This window comes from Pteropus alecto, unplaced genomic scaffold, assembly GCF_000325575.1.
Source record: "Pteropus alecto unplaced genomic scaffold, ASM32557v1 scaffold75, whole genome shotgun sequence".
NCBI lineage: Eukaryota > Metazoa > Chordata > Mammalia > Chiroptera > Pteropodidae > Pteropus > Pteropus alecto.
In genome coordinates this window covers 15,820,844-15,838,209 of record NW_006440638.1, presented here as the reverse complement: position 1 = coordinate 15,838,209, position 17,366 = coordinate 15,820,844, and the positions used below count along the sequence as shown (strand labels likewise).

At 41.4% G+C, this 17,366-nt stretch overlaps 1 protein-coding gene across 4 annotated transcripts in view; it reads left to right on the top strand.

Annotated features, from left to right (window-relative positions):
* ATXN7 (ataxin 7) overlaps positions 1-17,366 on the top strand; it is an 84,712-nt gene that overhangs the window by 58,944 nt on the left and 8,402 nt on the right. For all 4 annotated transcript variants that reach the window (XM_025050661.1, XM_015593747.2, XM_025050662.1 and 1 more), the window contains 6 exons: positions 4,282-4,534; positions 6,620-6,879; positions 7,314-7,396; positions 11,272-11,537; positions 13,032-13,230; positions 13,591-13,712. In XM_025050661.1, coding sequence (XP_024906429.1) covers positions 4,282-4,534; positions 6,620-6,879; positions 7,314-7,396; positions 11,272-11,537; positions 13,032-13,230; positions 13,591-13,712 — 1,183 coding nt within the window. The remainder of the gene's footprint in view (positions 1-4,281; positions 4,535-6,619; positions 6,880-7,313; positions 7,397-11,271; positions 11,538-13,031; positions 13,231-13,590; positions 13,713-17,366) is intronic.

The following is a 17,366-nucleotide window of genomic DNA, read 5'->3' as shown; positions in this document are numbered from 1 at the left end:
GTTGTTTTTCACTTTGGAAAACTTTAAGAAAGCTGTCCTCTCCCCTACCTTCTCCGGTAACCTCTCTTTACTTTGCACATGGTGTCACATGTTCAAGCTACAAGGAGAAAGCAAGCCCAATGCATCTATATTGCATGCGCCCACCTGCCCTCTCTTCCTCCGCCCCCCACCCCATCTCTATATCTGTGCGTCTGCGTGGTCCCACCACCACCACACACACCCACACACATACACCCATGTCTGTCTTTCCATCTCTCCTCTCTCTTTTTTATTTATCTGCTGGTCTGCCTGACTGTCTCTCTGTCTTGCTGCAGCATTCAAACTGCCCTCCTGATTCAGGGACAGAGCGTGTTTTCTCTGGGCTGATGCCAGACCCTGGAGAGAGGAGTGTTTTGAAAATTCAACTTGGACTCCTCACCAAACCACATTGCAGTTATGCTTAGCATCTGGCCTCCAGTTTGTCCACTTAATATAAGGTCCCTAACCCTAAGCATAACTTGCCCATTTGACTTTTGATCTAAAAACTTACACTTTTTAAGCTGGAAGCTCAGTTTAGAATCTTATGAAAAGTAAAGGCCCACAGTGAAAAGATGAAGAGAATCCAACTCAGCTATAATTAAATTTGGTTTCTTCTCTTTGCTTTCTTGTGAAGGGAAAGCCAGATGCCGCCCTTTCCAGAGAATAAGTTACCAGACCCTGATGTGAAGGAACAGCTTAATTCAGCAGCATAACAAGGATTTGAGCTGGCACTTTTCAGCCAGAATCTCAGAAACACACATACACACACACACGCACACACACACACGCACACACACACACACAGAGCCTGTTTCAAGTTTTAGTGAATGAAAGAAGTTCACATGATGGATTGCCATTCTCACTTTTTAAATAGCTTTTATCGTTGAAGTAGAAAATAACAATTTTTTCTTGGAAATGTTATTAGTATGTTAGCTGACTTAATATTAGGAGGCTTTGAAACTTGATTTCGTAGTACAAAATCCTATTTGAAGAGTTAATAGACAAGAAAAGAAGCATTAACTAAAAAAATGAGGAGAACGGACTATGATGGAAATAGAAAATTGAAGGGACAAGCTTGAAGTTACAGTCTGTTCTGCTATAAGTAACACATTCCTAAAAAATTACTGCATTATGCAAAATTGCATAATAACAACCACATGAGACTCATTCAGAAATTGGGTTATGGGCACAACATTCAAACTTCATCAGTGACAAACAGAAAAGATAGAAACCTAACAAAAGTGGTAGCGTATTTTTACATATATTAAATGGTTAAAAAATAAATAGTAGAATAAATATGACAGTTTACCTTATAAAGGACCTGACATTTGCTTCTGGAAGTGTCAGGAGAATTGCAGCTTGTGAGCTATTGTGTAGGGGTGGAAGGAAGAAGGTTCTCTGAAATCAGTGGAAAGTTGTAGCACCAGATGTGAATGGGTGCGGCTCCTAACATCCATAGTGAACTCTGAAGTGAATGGTGGATATTAGGAGGGAAGCATATTTTGTGTATTTCCACATGGTTCAGTTCAGCCAGGTGTAGTTTTCTGCATTCACCTAGTGCTTCTTGCAGATGAAACCTTGCAAAAGTAAATGCAAAATTTTTTTCCTGATGCCCAAACTGTTTTTCAGTTTATCAGTAGCTTCGGAATAAGTTTACAGTCTCAAAATAAGCAGAACCGTATTTAATTAGATTGAGAATTTTATTCACATCATTAGGTTTCAAGAGAAAATATACCACATTTACTCTGAGACACTTGCTCAAAAATTCTGATACCCGGAGAATAGTAAACTGAATGTGCTTCTTAAAAGTCAGAGTTCCTGTTGAGGTTTTTTTCCCCTCTTCATACCACAGAGATGGTGTTATTCCTTTAATACACTGCCCCTAGGGATACACAAGATGATTTTTGTGGATGAACATAATAGATAAATATTTTAATTTTAATATTTATTTTACTGTATATCAGAAAATGTATGTAGCAAGCTTAACTATTGTTTCATAGATACTATTGTTTTGGGAAAATACATCTCAAGTGAGGTACCCTACTTCACACTGGGTCATCTGAAAATGAGCTGGGGAGTAGTTTCAGGTTGCCCCTGGTGATTAAGTGGTGATCAACCAGGAGTTCTGACTATCCTGAAATCCTGTAGAATTGTCCTGTCCAAAATACCAATGATGCCCCCTTGAGATGTTGGTTAATATTAGACTGAGCAGGAGTAGGGAATTAATAGAGGTGATCATTTTAAATGTTGAGTACAAAATAGTATTTTATGTAGCTTTGGTAAGAACAATGAAAATAGTTTGAAGTTGATGGAAATTTGCAAAACACTAGTTGAAGACTAGTTGAAGCAGCAGTGAGCTTTAACAAACTTTGATATACAGTGCCATGTGTCAAGCAGTGTTTTCAGTGCTAGACAAATGTTAGCCAAGGTTAATGGGTTTTGAGGCATTAGCCTAGTCTAAGGCAGGCTTTCTATCTTGGCTGTACAGCAGAATTACACGGGGGAGCTTGTGAGAATCTAGATACCCAGGCTACACCCCAGACCAGTTAAATCACTTTCTCTAAGGGTGGGACTCAGGCATTGGTATTTTTAAGCTCATTAGGCTAGGCCAATGTGCAGCCAAGGTTGAGAACCACTGATCTGGGGCCATTTGAAAATCATTCCTCTTCACAAGAAAAGGTGTATCAATGGTGCAACTGTAAATTGAAGTCCTTCTCTGTGCCATACCTTACAGGGGGAATAGGACTAAGTTACGGCTTAGGGAAGTTCTACCACCCAAGGCAGCCAGCAGACCTGGACATAGATTTTTATAGTCCTGGCAGACAAGTGCTAATGCTTTGAAGTATAGTCAGAGTATTTGTGAACACAGATGAGAGAGAAACTTTATTTAAAAAAAAAGTGCCAAATTTGAAAAATTATTAAACTTAAATTATTTTTGTTTCCTCTTACTTATAACTTCATATCAGAAAAAGGTGAGAAAATTCAAGAAGCACTTATAAATCACCATCAACTTAGCCTTCCTAACTTGGTTGTGGCCTTTGTGTGGTCAAGTTGGAAAATTTGAATTTTGTCTATAGATAACATAATAGTTTTGTCCTGGTTTAGAGCAGGTTCTTAAGTACCTCAGAAAGCATCTTTGAACTTAATGTCCTTCCTTGAATAAGTCATCGCAGCCTCAGAGAGAGGCTCAAGACAAGTATAAAAACACCTTTGGAAATAAACTATTTAGGTCATGCTTGTAGTCATTGGTTCTACTATGATTAATTTTTTAAATACTCATAGAGCTTCTATATTGTGATAAGTAAATGTTGGATCACATACATTTAAAACTTAGAGTTAAGCAGATGTGTCATATTAAATTACAAGTTTAATTGAAGACATCATAAGGTAGCTTAAGTAGATAAAGTTACTAATTAATTTGTTTCCAATGATAACATTCTTCAACAGCTCTCAATTTGTTTAATATGGATTGCCTTACTCTGAGAAAACCCCATTCTCCATTGTATAGACTTATTTTCATTTATACAAGTGTAGTTTGTACTTAACCATGAATTACTTCCTGGTTTAAACACCAGGCATAGCTATTTGTGGTATTTTTTGTCTTGCACTTTTGGCATCTTAGTGGTATGAGCCGGAGCTATGCCATCTGTAGTTGAGTGAGATTATTTTTTCAAGGGCGGGGGAGGGGGGAGTTGAAATGATTCGCTAGAAAATTTCAGAACAGATTCTTAAGGAATGATAAGATAACCCTAGAAACATTCTTATTTGATGTCATGTGCTAGTGAGTAGTACAGAAAAAAAATGAAGGTACAACTTGTTTCTTAACATTTTGCTAATTTGAAAATTGGAAAGGTACAACGCTAGAAAAGAAGAATGAATTCCATGCAGTGTCAATTAGCAGAATTCTGCAGATGAATGAATAATTTCCTTTTCTCTAACTGCAAGTTGGAGCCAGTGAGGTTCACACGCAAAACCCAGTATTCTCAGGTTTTGAACAGCTTTTTTCCTAATGGTTATCTGTGAATGATAAACTTCTTTATGCTGAGATGTTTCCTATGCAGAAGGACAAGTTCCGAGAATCCTAAATAAGTCTGTGGGCCCTAGATAAGCCATTTCTGAAAGCTGCAGAGTTTAATATATTTTCACTTAGTGAGGCATCTTTGAACCTAAATGTGTCAATTTCAGGGAGACTCTTCCAGGGTTCCATTGGAGACTTGCCTGAAACAATGTCTTTTTTTCCTTTTTCTTTGTTTTCCTTTTCAGAAAGAAGACATAGCTCATCTAGCAAGCCTTCTTTGGCCGTTCCTCCTACTTCAGTATTTTCCTTCTTCCCTTCTCTGTCCAAAAGCAAAGGAGGCAGTGGAAGTGGAAGCAGCCGTTCTTCCAGTGGAGGTGTTCTAAGTGCATCCTCATTAAGTTCCAAGTTGTTGAAATCGCCCAAAGAGAAACTGCAGCTCAGGGGGAACACCAGGCCAATGCATCCCATTCAACAAACTAGAGTCCCCCATGGTAGAATGTGAGTATGGCCAAGAGGGTTATTAATGCTTTACTTGATGCAGGTGGACCTGTGTACACTGGATGCATCTGAGAGTATCTGAGAATCATGTGAAAGAGAGCCCACTTTAGGGGAAATTCAAATACGTGTTGTTTCTTTTTGTTTCCCCATTATATCTTTGGGCAACTTTACAGAACGGTAATGACATTAATTATAAGGTTAATAATACTTATTTATTGCTGCTATATTGTGTGCCACCTATTGAAACTTAATTCTACCCATGTATGTCATTTAAGTATCACAGCAACCCTATGAAAATAGGTATTGTTGTTATCCCATTTTCTAGGTAAGGAGAAGGAGCGTGATAAGGTTGAGGAGCTTTAGCTGGGGAGCCCTCAAGTCCAACAGGCCTGGGTTCAAATCCCAACTCTGTCATTCCTAGCCGTGGGGACTTGGACATGGCCCTCATTTTATTTATTTATTTATTTAATTTTTGGCCTCTAAGAATAACAGCCATTGTGTATTGTGCAGAGCTATTGAGAGTAGTACAATTAATATATCAGAGTCAAGCACCAGGCATGATATCTGGCTCACAGGAGAGAGTAAATAAATGGATGCTGGTGCTGCTGCTGTTGGTAATAATAGGCATAAAAAGGTGAAGAGATTCCCAGATGCTGTTCTAGGATTTTCTGGGGCCTGCAAAACACATAGGGAAGCATCACTTCCTCTCCCCAGCCCTGGGTTCACATCACGAGTGTGGTGATGAGGGAGGGCTGGAAGAAGTTTACACCCTCCAGGCAAGGGTTTGGCAAGCTTCTACAGTGGATCCTTAGGCTGGCAGGCTCCTGTGGTCACATGAGGGAGCAGCCGTGCATTCCCATAGAAACATATCTCGCCTCATCATGGCATCCCTCAGCCTTAGTGACCAGTGGCTTTTCCCTGGCCTGCCTCCCTTTTGGAGGCTATGCCACACATCTCAGGCCCAAGGTCTGATAACCCGGTTAATCGCAGGGCAGCGTCCAGCACCTGCTACTGCTCAAAGACCTTGCCAACTGGGAGTGGCCATGGCATCTTGCAGTGTCTCTGCTGCTTTCAGGCTGTTCCAGGTACAGCTGTTTAGAGCTGTTTATCCTGGTTGCTAAGTCTCCAGCCTCTGCTCGTCTGTCAGAAGTGCAAGTACAGCAAGCTTGGCTTTTGTTCCAGGAGCTGTCTAAAAGCCAAAGAAAATGTCAGTGCAGCATGTAAGTCACTTTGCCAGTTCAACAGCTGTTAGAGCATTGAGTCCACTAAACAAAGTTTAGAAAACCTCATCAGTTCAAATCTTCTGTATTTGGAGCTGGCCTTTAGAAGGGGACCGGGACAAGTGTTAGCTTCATACCAATATTTGCCAACCAAATGATTGACTCCAACAGAAATCAGTTCTTTTTAGTGGCACAGGTATTCAGGGCTCACCAACCGTGGACCAGACATTTGTATTTCAAGCTCCTGTTATGGAAACCTTTTTCAAGGACTGGAGAGTTATCACTTCAGTGGCACATCATTCACTAATTAAACATTGGTTTTGCTCATTAACAGAAGCAGAAAGCCTCTTCTTGGTTATCTGTTGTTAGGCTTATTTGAGTTCTTGTAAGTCCTTAGTGACATTTCTTGGAAACATTCTTTAATTCTAATATTCTTTTCTTTGCTCACTTGATGGATCCTTTCTTTAAAATTACATTTCTCAGAAACATTCTCTGCAGGTCCTGCAAAATAGTCTTTGGTCCTTTTAGACCGTTTTATATTTTATTTCTTGCAGGAATTGCATTGGGTATTAGGTCTAGATCTCTCATAGGCTCCTGTTTAAGATTGTTCTGGAATGATGAAAGACCAGGTAAATTTGGTGGTCACTAGAGTTTTTGCCTTGTCAGAAGGGCTTATAAACTGAATAAATGTGAACTTCACTGAGTTTTCTGGATAGTTCTAACAAATTTTCATAACATGCCTTTGGGAGCCTACCTCTCTACAGTGCATGGGTAGATCCAGGTTCTCCCTCTTCCCTCTGGCTCATCATTCATCTGGGGCCGCTGAGGCACTTAGGTACTGGTGTTCTCGCTTCCCCTACCACAGTATGACGCCCTCTGTTAAAGTGGAAAAGATTCATCCGAAGATGGATGGCACACTACTGAAATCTGCGGTGGGGCCAACCTGTCCTGCTACTGTGAGTTCCTCAGTCAAGCCTGGCCTTAACTGCCCCTCAATACCAAAGCCAACCTTGCCTTCACCTGGACAGATTTTGAATGGCAAAGGGCTTCCCGCACTGCCCACTCTGGAAAAGAAGTCTGAAGATAATTCCAATAACAGGAAATTTTTAAATAAGAGATTATCAGGTAACTTCACGTTTTCTCTTAATGTTTCTCTGTGTATTAATTGGCTATTCTTAGAGAAGCAAGTGAGCTGCTATCTATAAGTCCTTTTTTTAAAACTGGTCCACTTCAGCTTTAGGAGGAAGTTTCTTAAGTAATATGCTTGACCACTTTATTGTTGTCTTTAAAATGCAAGTGTGTGTGTAAGTAACATAAAAATAGCTTTCTAGTAGTGTATTTCTGAATGGAGTAAGGCAAAAATGCTGACTTAAACCATCTCTTTCCTGTCATCTGGTGGCAATAATCCCCACTCTGTAAGTGATGTCGCTGCTTTTTTGCAGTGCTCATATGTAGATTTTATTCAAGTTATAATTTGTCTGTTTTGAGATTTTTCCTCTTTTTCCAGGAAAAAGAGAGTATTTGGTGGGCCCATAGTAATGTCTGTATGCTTTTGACAGAAAGAGAGTTTGATCCTGACATACACTGTGGGGTTATTGATCTCGACACCAAGAAGCCCTGCACCCGGTCTTTGACATGCAAGGTAGGTGGCCTCCTGGACAGACCTGAATACTCTGGTAAGCTCGGGGAGCTGAGATAGATGGGCATTGCTCCCAAAGTCTCTCTAACCCAGAGGGGATCCGAGCTGTGGATTGTTCTGAATTTTGTAAATGAGGGAATAACTTGGTTTTGATGAAGAAAGCCTCAGGTTTAGAAAATGCGAAACCTCTTGTCGTAAACTACAATCTTAAGAGAGGGTTTATTTCCAGTGAGCAATGTTGTATCCAGAGGAATAGTATTCTTTTATAATCAATATGTTATTTCAAAGACTTTTAACATTTCTTCAGAGAAATTTAATATGAAAGGCTACCCTTTACTGTATTTTAGATTATACTGACTTAGAACAGTCCAGAAATTTCCTTCACATATATGTGAATATTCTTAAAATGTTTTTGTAATCGGTGGTCCTTAAATTTAAAGAGCCACTTTAAAATATTTGTGACTTTTAGGGAGTCTTATTTTTCTAGTTTTTTTTTTTAAATACTAGATAACATGCAATCTATTTTATATATAAGATAGGAAAATGTAATGATCCTCTTTCTGTCCTGAGGTTTTCCTTTAAAATGCCAGTTTGCTAATAAGAAGATGGTATATTTGCTGTAAAATAAGGGTTGTGAATATAGGGGTGGCTCAGGGCATCAGTGGACCTGCTACATAGATTAGCTTCTATGTTTATTTGCATTTCTCTGGAGAGTATCCCCAACTACCCTTAACAAAGGTTCAAGAGGTATTAAGAATCACTGCTTTGAAACCTGTAATTTAAAAACCCTGTTTGGAGGAGGGGTTAAAAATTATAAAAATTGGTCTCGTCTTCTTAAAGTTAATGAAATTGTTGAGGTATTATTTTAAATTTTACCAAAGATTGTGTTTGAATAAAGGACTTCAGACCCCACTCTGCCTCATAAACGGAGGAATGTTACAATCTTCAGAATGGGAAATGTTATTTCTAAGGGGTTCTTTTTTTAATTTAAATTTCTTATTTAATTTTAGTATACGGATTTTATCTTACAGCAATAGTTCTGATCTTTTGGGGTAAAAGAGTTGGTCAAGAGCACCTTTAAATATCTAATTTTTAAAAAAATCCCAGATCCTCTTCCCTGAGGAAAAAATATATGTACACATGTATATTATGAATTTCACATTCTATTTCAGGAGTTGTTGGACATCCCCACTCCATGCCCCACCCCCCCGAATGTCTAGGTTAAAAACTTGTAATTCAGAACAAATTGCCTTTGTTTTATATAATATTAATTGAACACACATAGTGGTGTGTTGTTGTTCTCTGAAGATAGCCATTGTAGCTCTATGGGATTATGTCCATTTCGCTGCCCCTAAGAGAACTTGTGAAAGGGTGCCTCGGCCCTGCTCCATATCATTACAACTGCTCATCCTCTCTCTGCTTTCTTCCCGCCTACCTGCCTCTTAGTAACAGATTTCTCAGTGTTATCATACTGGTCAATGACGGATGCTTTCTTTATCCAGCATGCTCTATTTAAATCATTTCTGAGGTATATTGGTGAACCAAAAGCTTTATCAACTCAGAATCTGCAAGGAGTTTGACCAACCTTCTTCATTTTCAAATCATGTATGCTCTCCTTGCATTCTGTTAAGGGCGTCATTATTGTGTGTGGCATGATGTTAATCCTGTCATCACATTAATAGGTATCTTCAGCCCTGACATGTCATGAGTTCAGCATAGAAAATGCAGCATCTTGGCAGGCCTGTCCTTTCCCTTACTTTCTTCCTGTGCTGTTTGTGAAGTGCTTCTCCCTTTCTCTGCCCTACTGTGGCCTGAATCTATTCAGCTATCATGGGCTATACATGCTTGAATGCCTTCCTTGAATGTCCCCCACATGGCTGCCCAAGTCTCTCCTGTCTTAGACTTAGATCATTGTCCATTCTCTTCACTGTCAGGGGATCTCCTGCTTCTCGCTTTCTCATCTGTCTAATGTCCTGTTTAATGTCTTCTTTGCCTTCCATGCAAATAGATTTTGAGACCAGTAGTCTAGTCCGTTTAGTCACTGTAGAAATTTTTATTGCACACATCTAGGAGCACAGGCATCATTCAGGGTCCCAGAGGATTTCGGGCTTTAACAAAATCAAGGCATGTTCCCTACCCTCATGGGGCTTACAGTCTAATGAAAGAGATGGAGATTAATCTGATGATCGCTCAAATAAGTGTAAAGTTACCATGATGAGTAAACAATGGAAGGAGGACTATGTTATAACAGCCTTCAGTGGAGCGATTAGGCCAGGGAAGCCTCCTTTGCCATAAGAACATGGGCCGGAATCCATGTGACTTAGCAGAGCAAAGAGGGGTGAGAGAGATAGAGGAAACAACATGTGTGACAGCTCTGTGATGGGCAGAACAAACACCTTCGGGTCTGAAAGAAAGCCAGGAGGCTGAACAGAAGGAGGAGGAGGAGGCACTTGGAACCAAAAGAGCGAGTAGCAGGGACCATAGGTGTCAGAGTGTGCGGGGCCAAGAAGCCTAGTTATACAGTCATTCTTTGTCCTGTGAGCCTTAGGTAGTCCCCAGAGAGTTCTGATGGGAGGTAGGTGCATCTGATTTGTGTTTGGAAGGTTCTTCAGCACTCAGTGGAAATCCAAACCAAGCCGGGAAAATATTGATTATCTCATCCTACCTTCCTCACCTGGTTTTTCTGTGCTAATCACCAGTGGACATTCAAAGACAAGGAGAGGCTTCTACATCTGTCTGGAGAGACAGGCAGGTGCACCAGTGACATTATCTATTCATTTGTTCATCCAACACATATTGGAGGGTCATTATTTTTATATACTTTTTATTCGAAGCATTTATTGAGTGCCAGGTGCTATACTAGGTGATGGTACAGCACGAAACAAAACAGTTCTTTGTCTTCATTTGGGGTACTTCCTTGTGGATTTATTTCATATTGAAGAAAATTAAGAATTTAAAAAGATGCTAAACACATTTATCTGTGCCAGATTAGATTTTGGGTGTACATAGTTTGCAGTGCATCTAAGAGAAAGGAGGTAGGTTATGTTATTAAATTTCAAAAGGACATTAGAAGCCTAATTCCCCTTAAACTCCTTAATTCGAAGCAGATATATAAACCTGTAGAGCAACATATTTGTATAATATGTAGAGCCATGAACACACATAAAATATAATTTGCAGTATTTTGTAACATAAAAGAGAAAAGTAAAGTAAATATCTGGATGAATTCACTTACATTTGGGATATGTGTCTCTTTATAGGGATTCACTCTGTTTTACATCTCTTCTCTCAGCCTTATAGACTTTACTCGGCCTTAGCAATCCCTGTCTCCAATTGCTTTGAGCCACTTTCTTTACATGGCATTTTCATTGAACTAGAGAGAAACAGTTGTATTTAGTTTTTACTCTTTGGCAGTTACTAAAAGAAGACTTTTTGATAAAACAGATCTTTGGAATAATTGTTTCTTCCCTTGTAACATTCAAAACTCTAAATGGCCCAAAGAGGGATTTTTCTAATGAAGTTGATAAGAGCCCCAGTAAACGAATTATTACTATTGCACAAAACATGAGTACCTGTCACCTGCTTGTTTCTGTTTGCTGCTCACTTACATACCAGGTGGCACAGCTAACATTCCTTCTTTCTTCTGGTAGAAATAACATCTCCAAACTCTCATACATTGGGAGCCTAGAATATGTGCTTCTATTCTAGCTAAAGAAAAAAGATGATACTCATGATTTTTAGCTTATCAAATGATGAACAGCCTTTTACTTTGCTTATGGTCCAGAATGCTTTTTTATTAGGAATAATGTTTTTGGATATATGACAGAGAAGAAATTATTTCTGACATACTTTGGTTTCTGTATTTTTCTGGCCTACAGACACATTCCTTAACCCAACGGAGGGCTGTCCAGGGTAGAAGAAAACGATTTGATGTGTTATTAGCCGAGCACAAAAACAAAACCAGGGAAAAGGAATCGATTCGCCATCCGGACTCTCAGCAACCAACGCAGCCTCTCAGGGACCCGCATCCCACCCCTTCTAGAACTTCACAGGAGCCACACCAAAACTCTCATGGAGTGATTCCTTCTGAATCAAAGCCTTTTGTAGCTAGTAAACCTAAACCTCACACCCCTAGTCTTCCAAGGTAAGCCAAGTTTTCCAACCCTTTCTCCCTCCTTCAGAGAACAGACTTGGAGACACTGTAAAACCCCACTGTAGTCATGTCAAGAAACATACATTGGGCTCACTACGAGAAGATGAGATGTTTTTCCATTGGGTTTTACTTTAAGGGGAAAAATCGTTGAGTTCATCATTGTGCTCTTCTCGGCCCAATGCAAGCAGCAGAATAAAGCTAGAATTATCACTCAACATTATAAGTCTCGTAAGCCCACTGAGCAGGCTGACTCTTGGGTCCTGCCTGCAGGTTAGCAATTGGAACATTTCACATGGCTTTGGCAGAATTTCCTATTCATTTGTCTCGCTTCTTGCAAAACGCAGCAGTGGGAATCCTTGCTGGGGACAGACATTCAGCCTGAGTTTTTTCAGCATCCATTTACGAACATTTTTTTTTCATTCATTCATTTGGGACTTTGGCCTAAGCATGAATTAGGCATTTTAGCCATGTAGTAGGCAGTGGATCAGGGTGTTTTACTGAGAACTTGTCATACACACACCTTGGAGACAGTGCTGGTGGACAGAATATATGTATGTCTGTGCTTGGATATTTAACCAAGTTGAGGTAAAGGACTTTGTACCCATTTCCAAAGAGAAAGAAAAGAGAAAGGCATTGAGAATAAGGGCCTTCAGTGTTGGGCATCGGAAACAAGGACTTCTGCTCAGGAACATGCCAACCCTTGTTGCCATTGCCTGACATTTCACACTCACATGTCTGATTCTTGAAATTGTCGCATGACGGGTGGAAGTGCCTCCCTCATGGAAACCCAAGTTTGTGCCTATCCCGACACAAGCCCTCTGGTTTCTGAGCAACACAGTGGAAGAGCAGTGGGGGAGGCTCTGTAGAGCGTAGCCAGGCCCCAGCCATGATTCCTTAGCAAGTCCTTTCTCTGGCCATCTTCTCATTGAAGTTTCCCCATCTATTAAAAAAGTAAGCTTGCTTCTAGAACCACTAGGACTGTATATATGTAGGAAAAATGCGTTGCTGTCCCTGAGTAGCAGACTCTAGGATCGGTTATCCACATATAGTATAGTGCTACCTAGTTCTTTTATCACCTTCTAGCCCTCTTGGGTTGTTTTAGAGCACTTTGCCAATTATCTCATATATTGCCTTAGTAACCCAAATCCATGTGAAATTTAAAAAGGAATCAAAGAAAGTATTCTCTTAAATCCCATAGATGTTTTCCCTTCTTTGAGGAGACTAGAAGGACTTGAGCAACCCAAGTGGCTATAGAAAGGAGAACTAGTATAAGTGATCTTGGACGAGATCTGGCAAGCAGATCTACTTGACATCGTGCAGTTTGGGAGAAAGGTTCCTTCACTCTGGGGCCACCTCAGGTTTTCTCAGTGTTAGAGGTGGACCCCAGACCCCCTAGGTGGTTTTGGATACGTTGCTGTATCTGAGTTAAGGCGGCTGATTCCCAGACATGTGATCTGATCAGTGCTGCACTTTCTACTCACCAAGGCCTCCAGGCTGCCCTGCTCAGCAAGGTGGGAGTGCCCCCATTGACCCTCCTCCAGTCCATGAATCTCCACACCCTCCCCTGCCTGCCACTGAGCCAGCGTCTCGGTTATCCAGTGAGGAGGGAGAAGGCGATGACAAAGAAGAGTCTGTTGAAAAACTGGACTGTCATTATTCAGGTCATCATCCTCAGCCAGCATCTGTAAGTTCCACATCCACCCTGCATTGACCCTCCCCACGCAGCAGGGACACGACACTGCAGGGGGGCGCGCCAGGGACCTTGGCATGCCCATACATGTGGGACGCGGTCAAGATGTGAGAGCAGCTCAGAACAGGGTGCCCCAGAGGTGGCATGCACTCTGTCCGGGGACGTCTCATGCTTTTCCCTTTCTCTTCCATGAAACTCAGGGCCAGTCATTGTCACTGTCATGCTTCACAACCTGTGGTGCTCAGAGTAAGCTCTGTCTTTCATGGCAGCTCCATTCCTGAAGGAGAGAGACCCTCACCAGGTCATGCTGCCGTCGGAGTTAGCAAGCACGTGTGGTTGTGCTCTCTTTTTCAGTTTTGCACATTTGGGAGCCGGCAGATTGGAAGAGGCTATTATGTATTTGACTCCCGGTGGAACCGGCTTCGCTGCGCCCTCAGCTTCATGGTGGACAAGCATCTGAATGCGCAGCTGTGGAAGTGAGTGCCTGTCGTACCAACTCTGGGATGGGGAGAGAGGACCAACTTTACTCAGCATTGCATACTCTTTATTTCTTATGGGACCAGTTTAATGAATATATACTTATCTAAAATGAAAACATGGCCTTTGACTAGCCCTGAGAAGAAGGCCCCTCATCATTCATTCATTCATTCATTCATTCATTCATTCATTCTCAGCAAATAAGTCTCGTTCTGGGTTCTAGGGTTCCAAACAGGCACCGCCATAGGTATGGAGCTCAAGTTCTAGTTGGCGGAGAAACTCAAAAACCAATAAACAGAAAATAGAGATTATAACTTGTCATAAGGGAGACAATGGAAACACTAATAATCATTAACACCGAGAGCTTACTGTATGCCAGACAACTTTAAGATTAAATATATTTTCACATTTCACTTTGTCAGCTGACCTTGATTATCACCACTTTACAGATAATGAAACTGAGAAACAAGGTCACACAGCAAGTTAGTGGTAGGGCCAGGATTTGGGCCCAGAGGCAGTTTGGTTCCAAACGGAAAGCTGAGGTGATAAAAAATAGGCCAGAGTGATTCAGGAAAGCCTACCTGAAGAGGCATCCCTTGAACTGAGATGATGGGTGAGAAAGAGCAGCCATAGGGATGGTGGGAGGAGTGGGTTCCAGACAGAACCATGTGTTTGAAGGTCTTGAGTCAGAAAAGAATGTGGTTTGTTTGCGAAAGAGCAAGAAAGTGAGCATGGTATAAAATAAGAATCGAGAGGCCAGCAGGGACTACATGACACTGAAATGGATTCTGAGTACAGTGGGGAGCTGCTGAGAGTTTTAGAGGAGCGATGTGCTCCTCCAATTTAAAATTTGGAATAAGACGGTCATCTTGTGTGACATTTTGTATGTTAGTGTTTCCCAAACAGGATTTTAAGTGGAAGAAGAGCTCCGTGGCCAGAAAGGTTTAGCTCAGTCATTCCTGATGTACCATAGTTTTTCTTCTTGCTGCAGGACTTCTCAGACCCTTTGATGGGCACTCTCCATTGTAACTCTTAAAGCAAGGGATATCATGTTATAGTGTGGAATGTCTCCCAGGCTCTTTTGACTTGGGAACCTCTTTTAGAAGAGCATCTTGGGGAACCAGCATTTAGTGGTACCTATTTGGGGAAACATTGAGCTTTGCTAAAGGGGGCTGTCCAGTAATCCATAGGCCATAGGCCATAGGCCATCCCACATCCTCCATTTGGGCATCATTCACTAGTGCCTCCCTGAATGGACTCTGCCAGGACATTCACTTGTCTCCTTTCCTTAGTTTCCCAGTAAAGTCAGAGGAAGCTGGTCAGAGGCTTTGGATAAGCCCACCATGCAAAGACCAGTCTCCATGATCATTAATATGACTTGTATTAGTCACCTAGAAAACCAGAGCCAGAGCAGTGTTTCTGTGCTTTTCTGTTCCATGTTTCTTCTTGGTTCCTCTTCCTTTGTGAAGGAACATTATTGTCTCTTCCTAGAGGCAGACTCAGGGCATCAGTTTGTAGGATTCTTGGGGTAGGGGGAGGGTCTCACTATTTCAGAAAACCCCCAAATACATGAAATCTCAGCTTCCTTCTTCAGACTACCCAGTAGGACTTGGAGAGCTTATTGAACTTTTACTAAACTGTGAGTTTAGGGTACTCCTAAGAGTTTAGAAGGGTCCTCAGAATGTTTTGTCTTCATTATATTGATAAGAGGTTTATGGTCAACACTTTGGGTGACGATGGTTTCAGTTTGTAGTGACCTATGTGGAGAGGTTTTCCTCTTTGTGCTGTGAACTTTTGAAGAAGGATAACAACATTGAGTCCACTGTCTGTCTCTCTCTCTCTCTCTCTTCTGACAAAGGCTGACTGCCTTATCCTTATCAGTCACTTGCTTCCAGCTCGGAAGAAACCATTCCTTTTTGTTAACATGACCTTTGGTTTTAAAAAAAAAAGTCAATACAGCAGATTTAGACTTGTTGCTCAAGTGATGAGCTGGCTCACAGGCCCCAGTCAGACAGGAACTTAGAGGTGCCAGGCCAGGTGCTTGAGGAAGTGCTTCTCGACTCAGGCAGCCTTTTCGGGCAGCTGCCAAGACTTGCTGGGAGTCACTCAGCAGTTCTCAGCCAGAGGAGAACTGTTCGCAGGTGGCACTGAAGGAAACACTGAAAGTGGTCGTCCTGTCCTACTGGCTCAGGCAAAGTCCTCCCTTCTAGGAGGAGTCCCAGTTTGGGTGGCACTCCTCAGCCCCTTACCCTTTAGTTACTTATTGAGGTTAATTTGGGGGTAAGAGGAGGTGAGATTTGAGTATGACAATGAAATAAGTCATCTTCAGTGTGTGGAGTCTCTGAAATTAGACCAGCAGTTCCTCTGGAGCATGACTGTGACCCCAAAGGTCATTTCCAAGCACCTCTGATTTATGTAAACTGATTGCCTGCTGTTGATTTGGAACCGCTATGCCATATCCATATCCTCTAAGGAGCTGGAATGGTAATCAAGATGTTTTTAAGGTTTCTTTTTTTTTTCTTAATTTAATTCTTTAGATTGGTAATAAATTCACTTAGGTGAAAAAAGAGAATGAAGAGGTATACAAGAAAAATTTTAGTCTCCCGTCCCCCACACCTACCCCGCCCCTCCAGAGGAAAGCATTTTTCTTAGTTGCTTGTATATCTTTACAGAGCTCATTTATGCAAACGTAGATCAGTATGACTACATATTCTTTCCTTGTCCTTCTTTATACAAAAGTTAATAAATGACTTAGAAGAGCTTTTTAAAAAGGAACTAGTAATATCATCCAGAGAGAGCCACATCCCCAACCTGTAGACTCCCAATGCTTTTTTCTTTCTCCAGGACTCAAGTCCAGCAGCCTGGTCTTTAGGCTCTGTCTTCATAAGCCACCTGGTGGCCATGAGAAGCCACTGCACCCAGTGAGCAGGGCTCCTCCAAGGTGTCAGTGCCCACGACTTACCTGGGGGTCTTGTTGAGATACAGATTCTGTTGAAGTAAGTCTGGAGTGAGGCCTAGGGACTCTGCATTTCTAATTAGTCTCTCAGGTAATGTCATGAGCAGTACAGGGATAGATAGAATTCAGCTTCTCCATCTTAGGTTCATGTTAGACTCCCCTGGAGAGATTTAGAAATTATTATTGTCAGTCCCCTTCTCCCCCCAGGGATTCTGGTATAGTTAGTCTGGGAGCAGCCAGAACTCCACAGGTGATTGTAATGTGCAGCCAAAGTTGAGAAGCACTGACTTAGGGCCAGAGATATACTCTTGAATGAAACTCTTAAGCTGCTACAAACCTTGTAATTAATTCTCTTTATTAGTAACTATAGTTCTTCTTAAAACGCGTCTGGAAAGCACTTTGGCAGCAGTCTCGCTTGAGATGAGGAACTAGAGTCCCAGCTGGCATGGTGACTGGATCCACTGGAGCTGCCCCATAAAGTTAGGAGCGGAGCATTCTTGACTCTTGCCTTCCAGTCAGGCCATTTTCTGTTTTGCTATGTCAGTGTTAATTCTGTCCATAGGGGTTTTTGAGATTTGGGTGCTGTCACATTTTAAAATCAGAGCTAAAATTAAAAGGGGACCTCCCTGATTTGACTAATGACTCCCCTATCTCCAAATAAATACCTTGCCTAGACATTATTAACAGAATACATTGT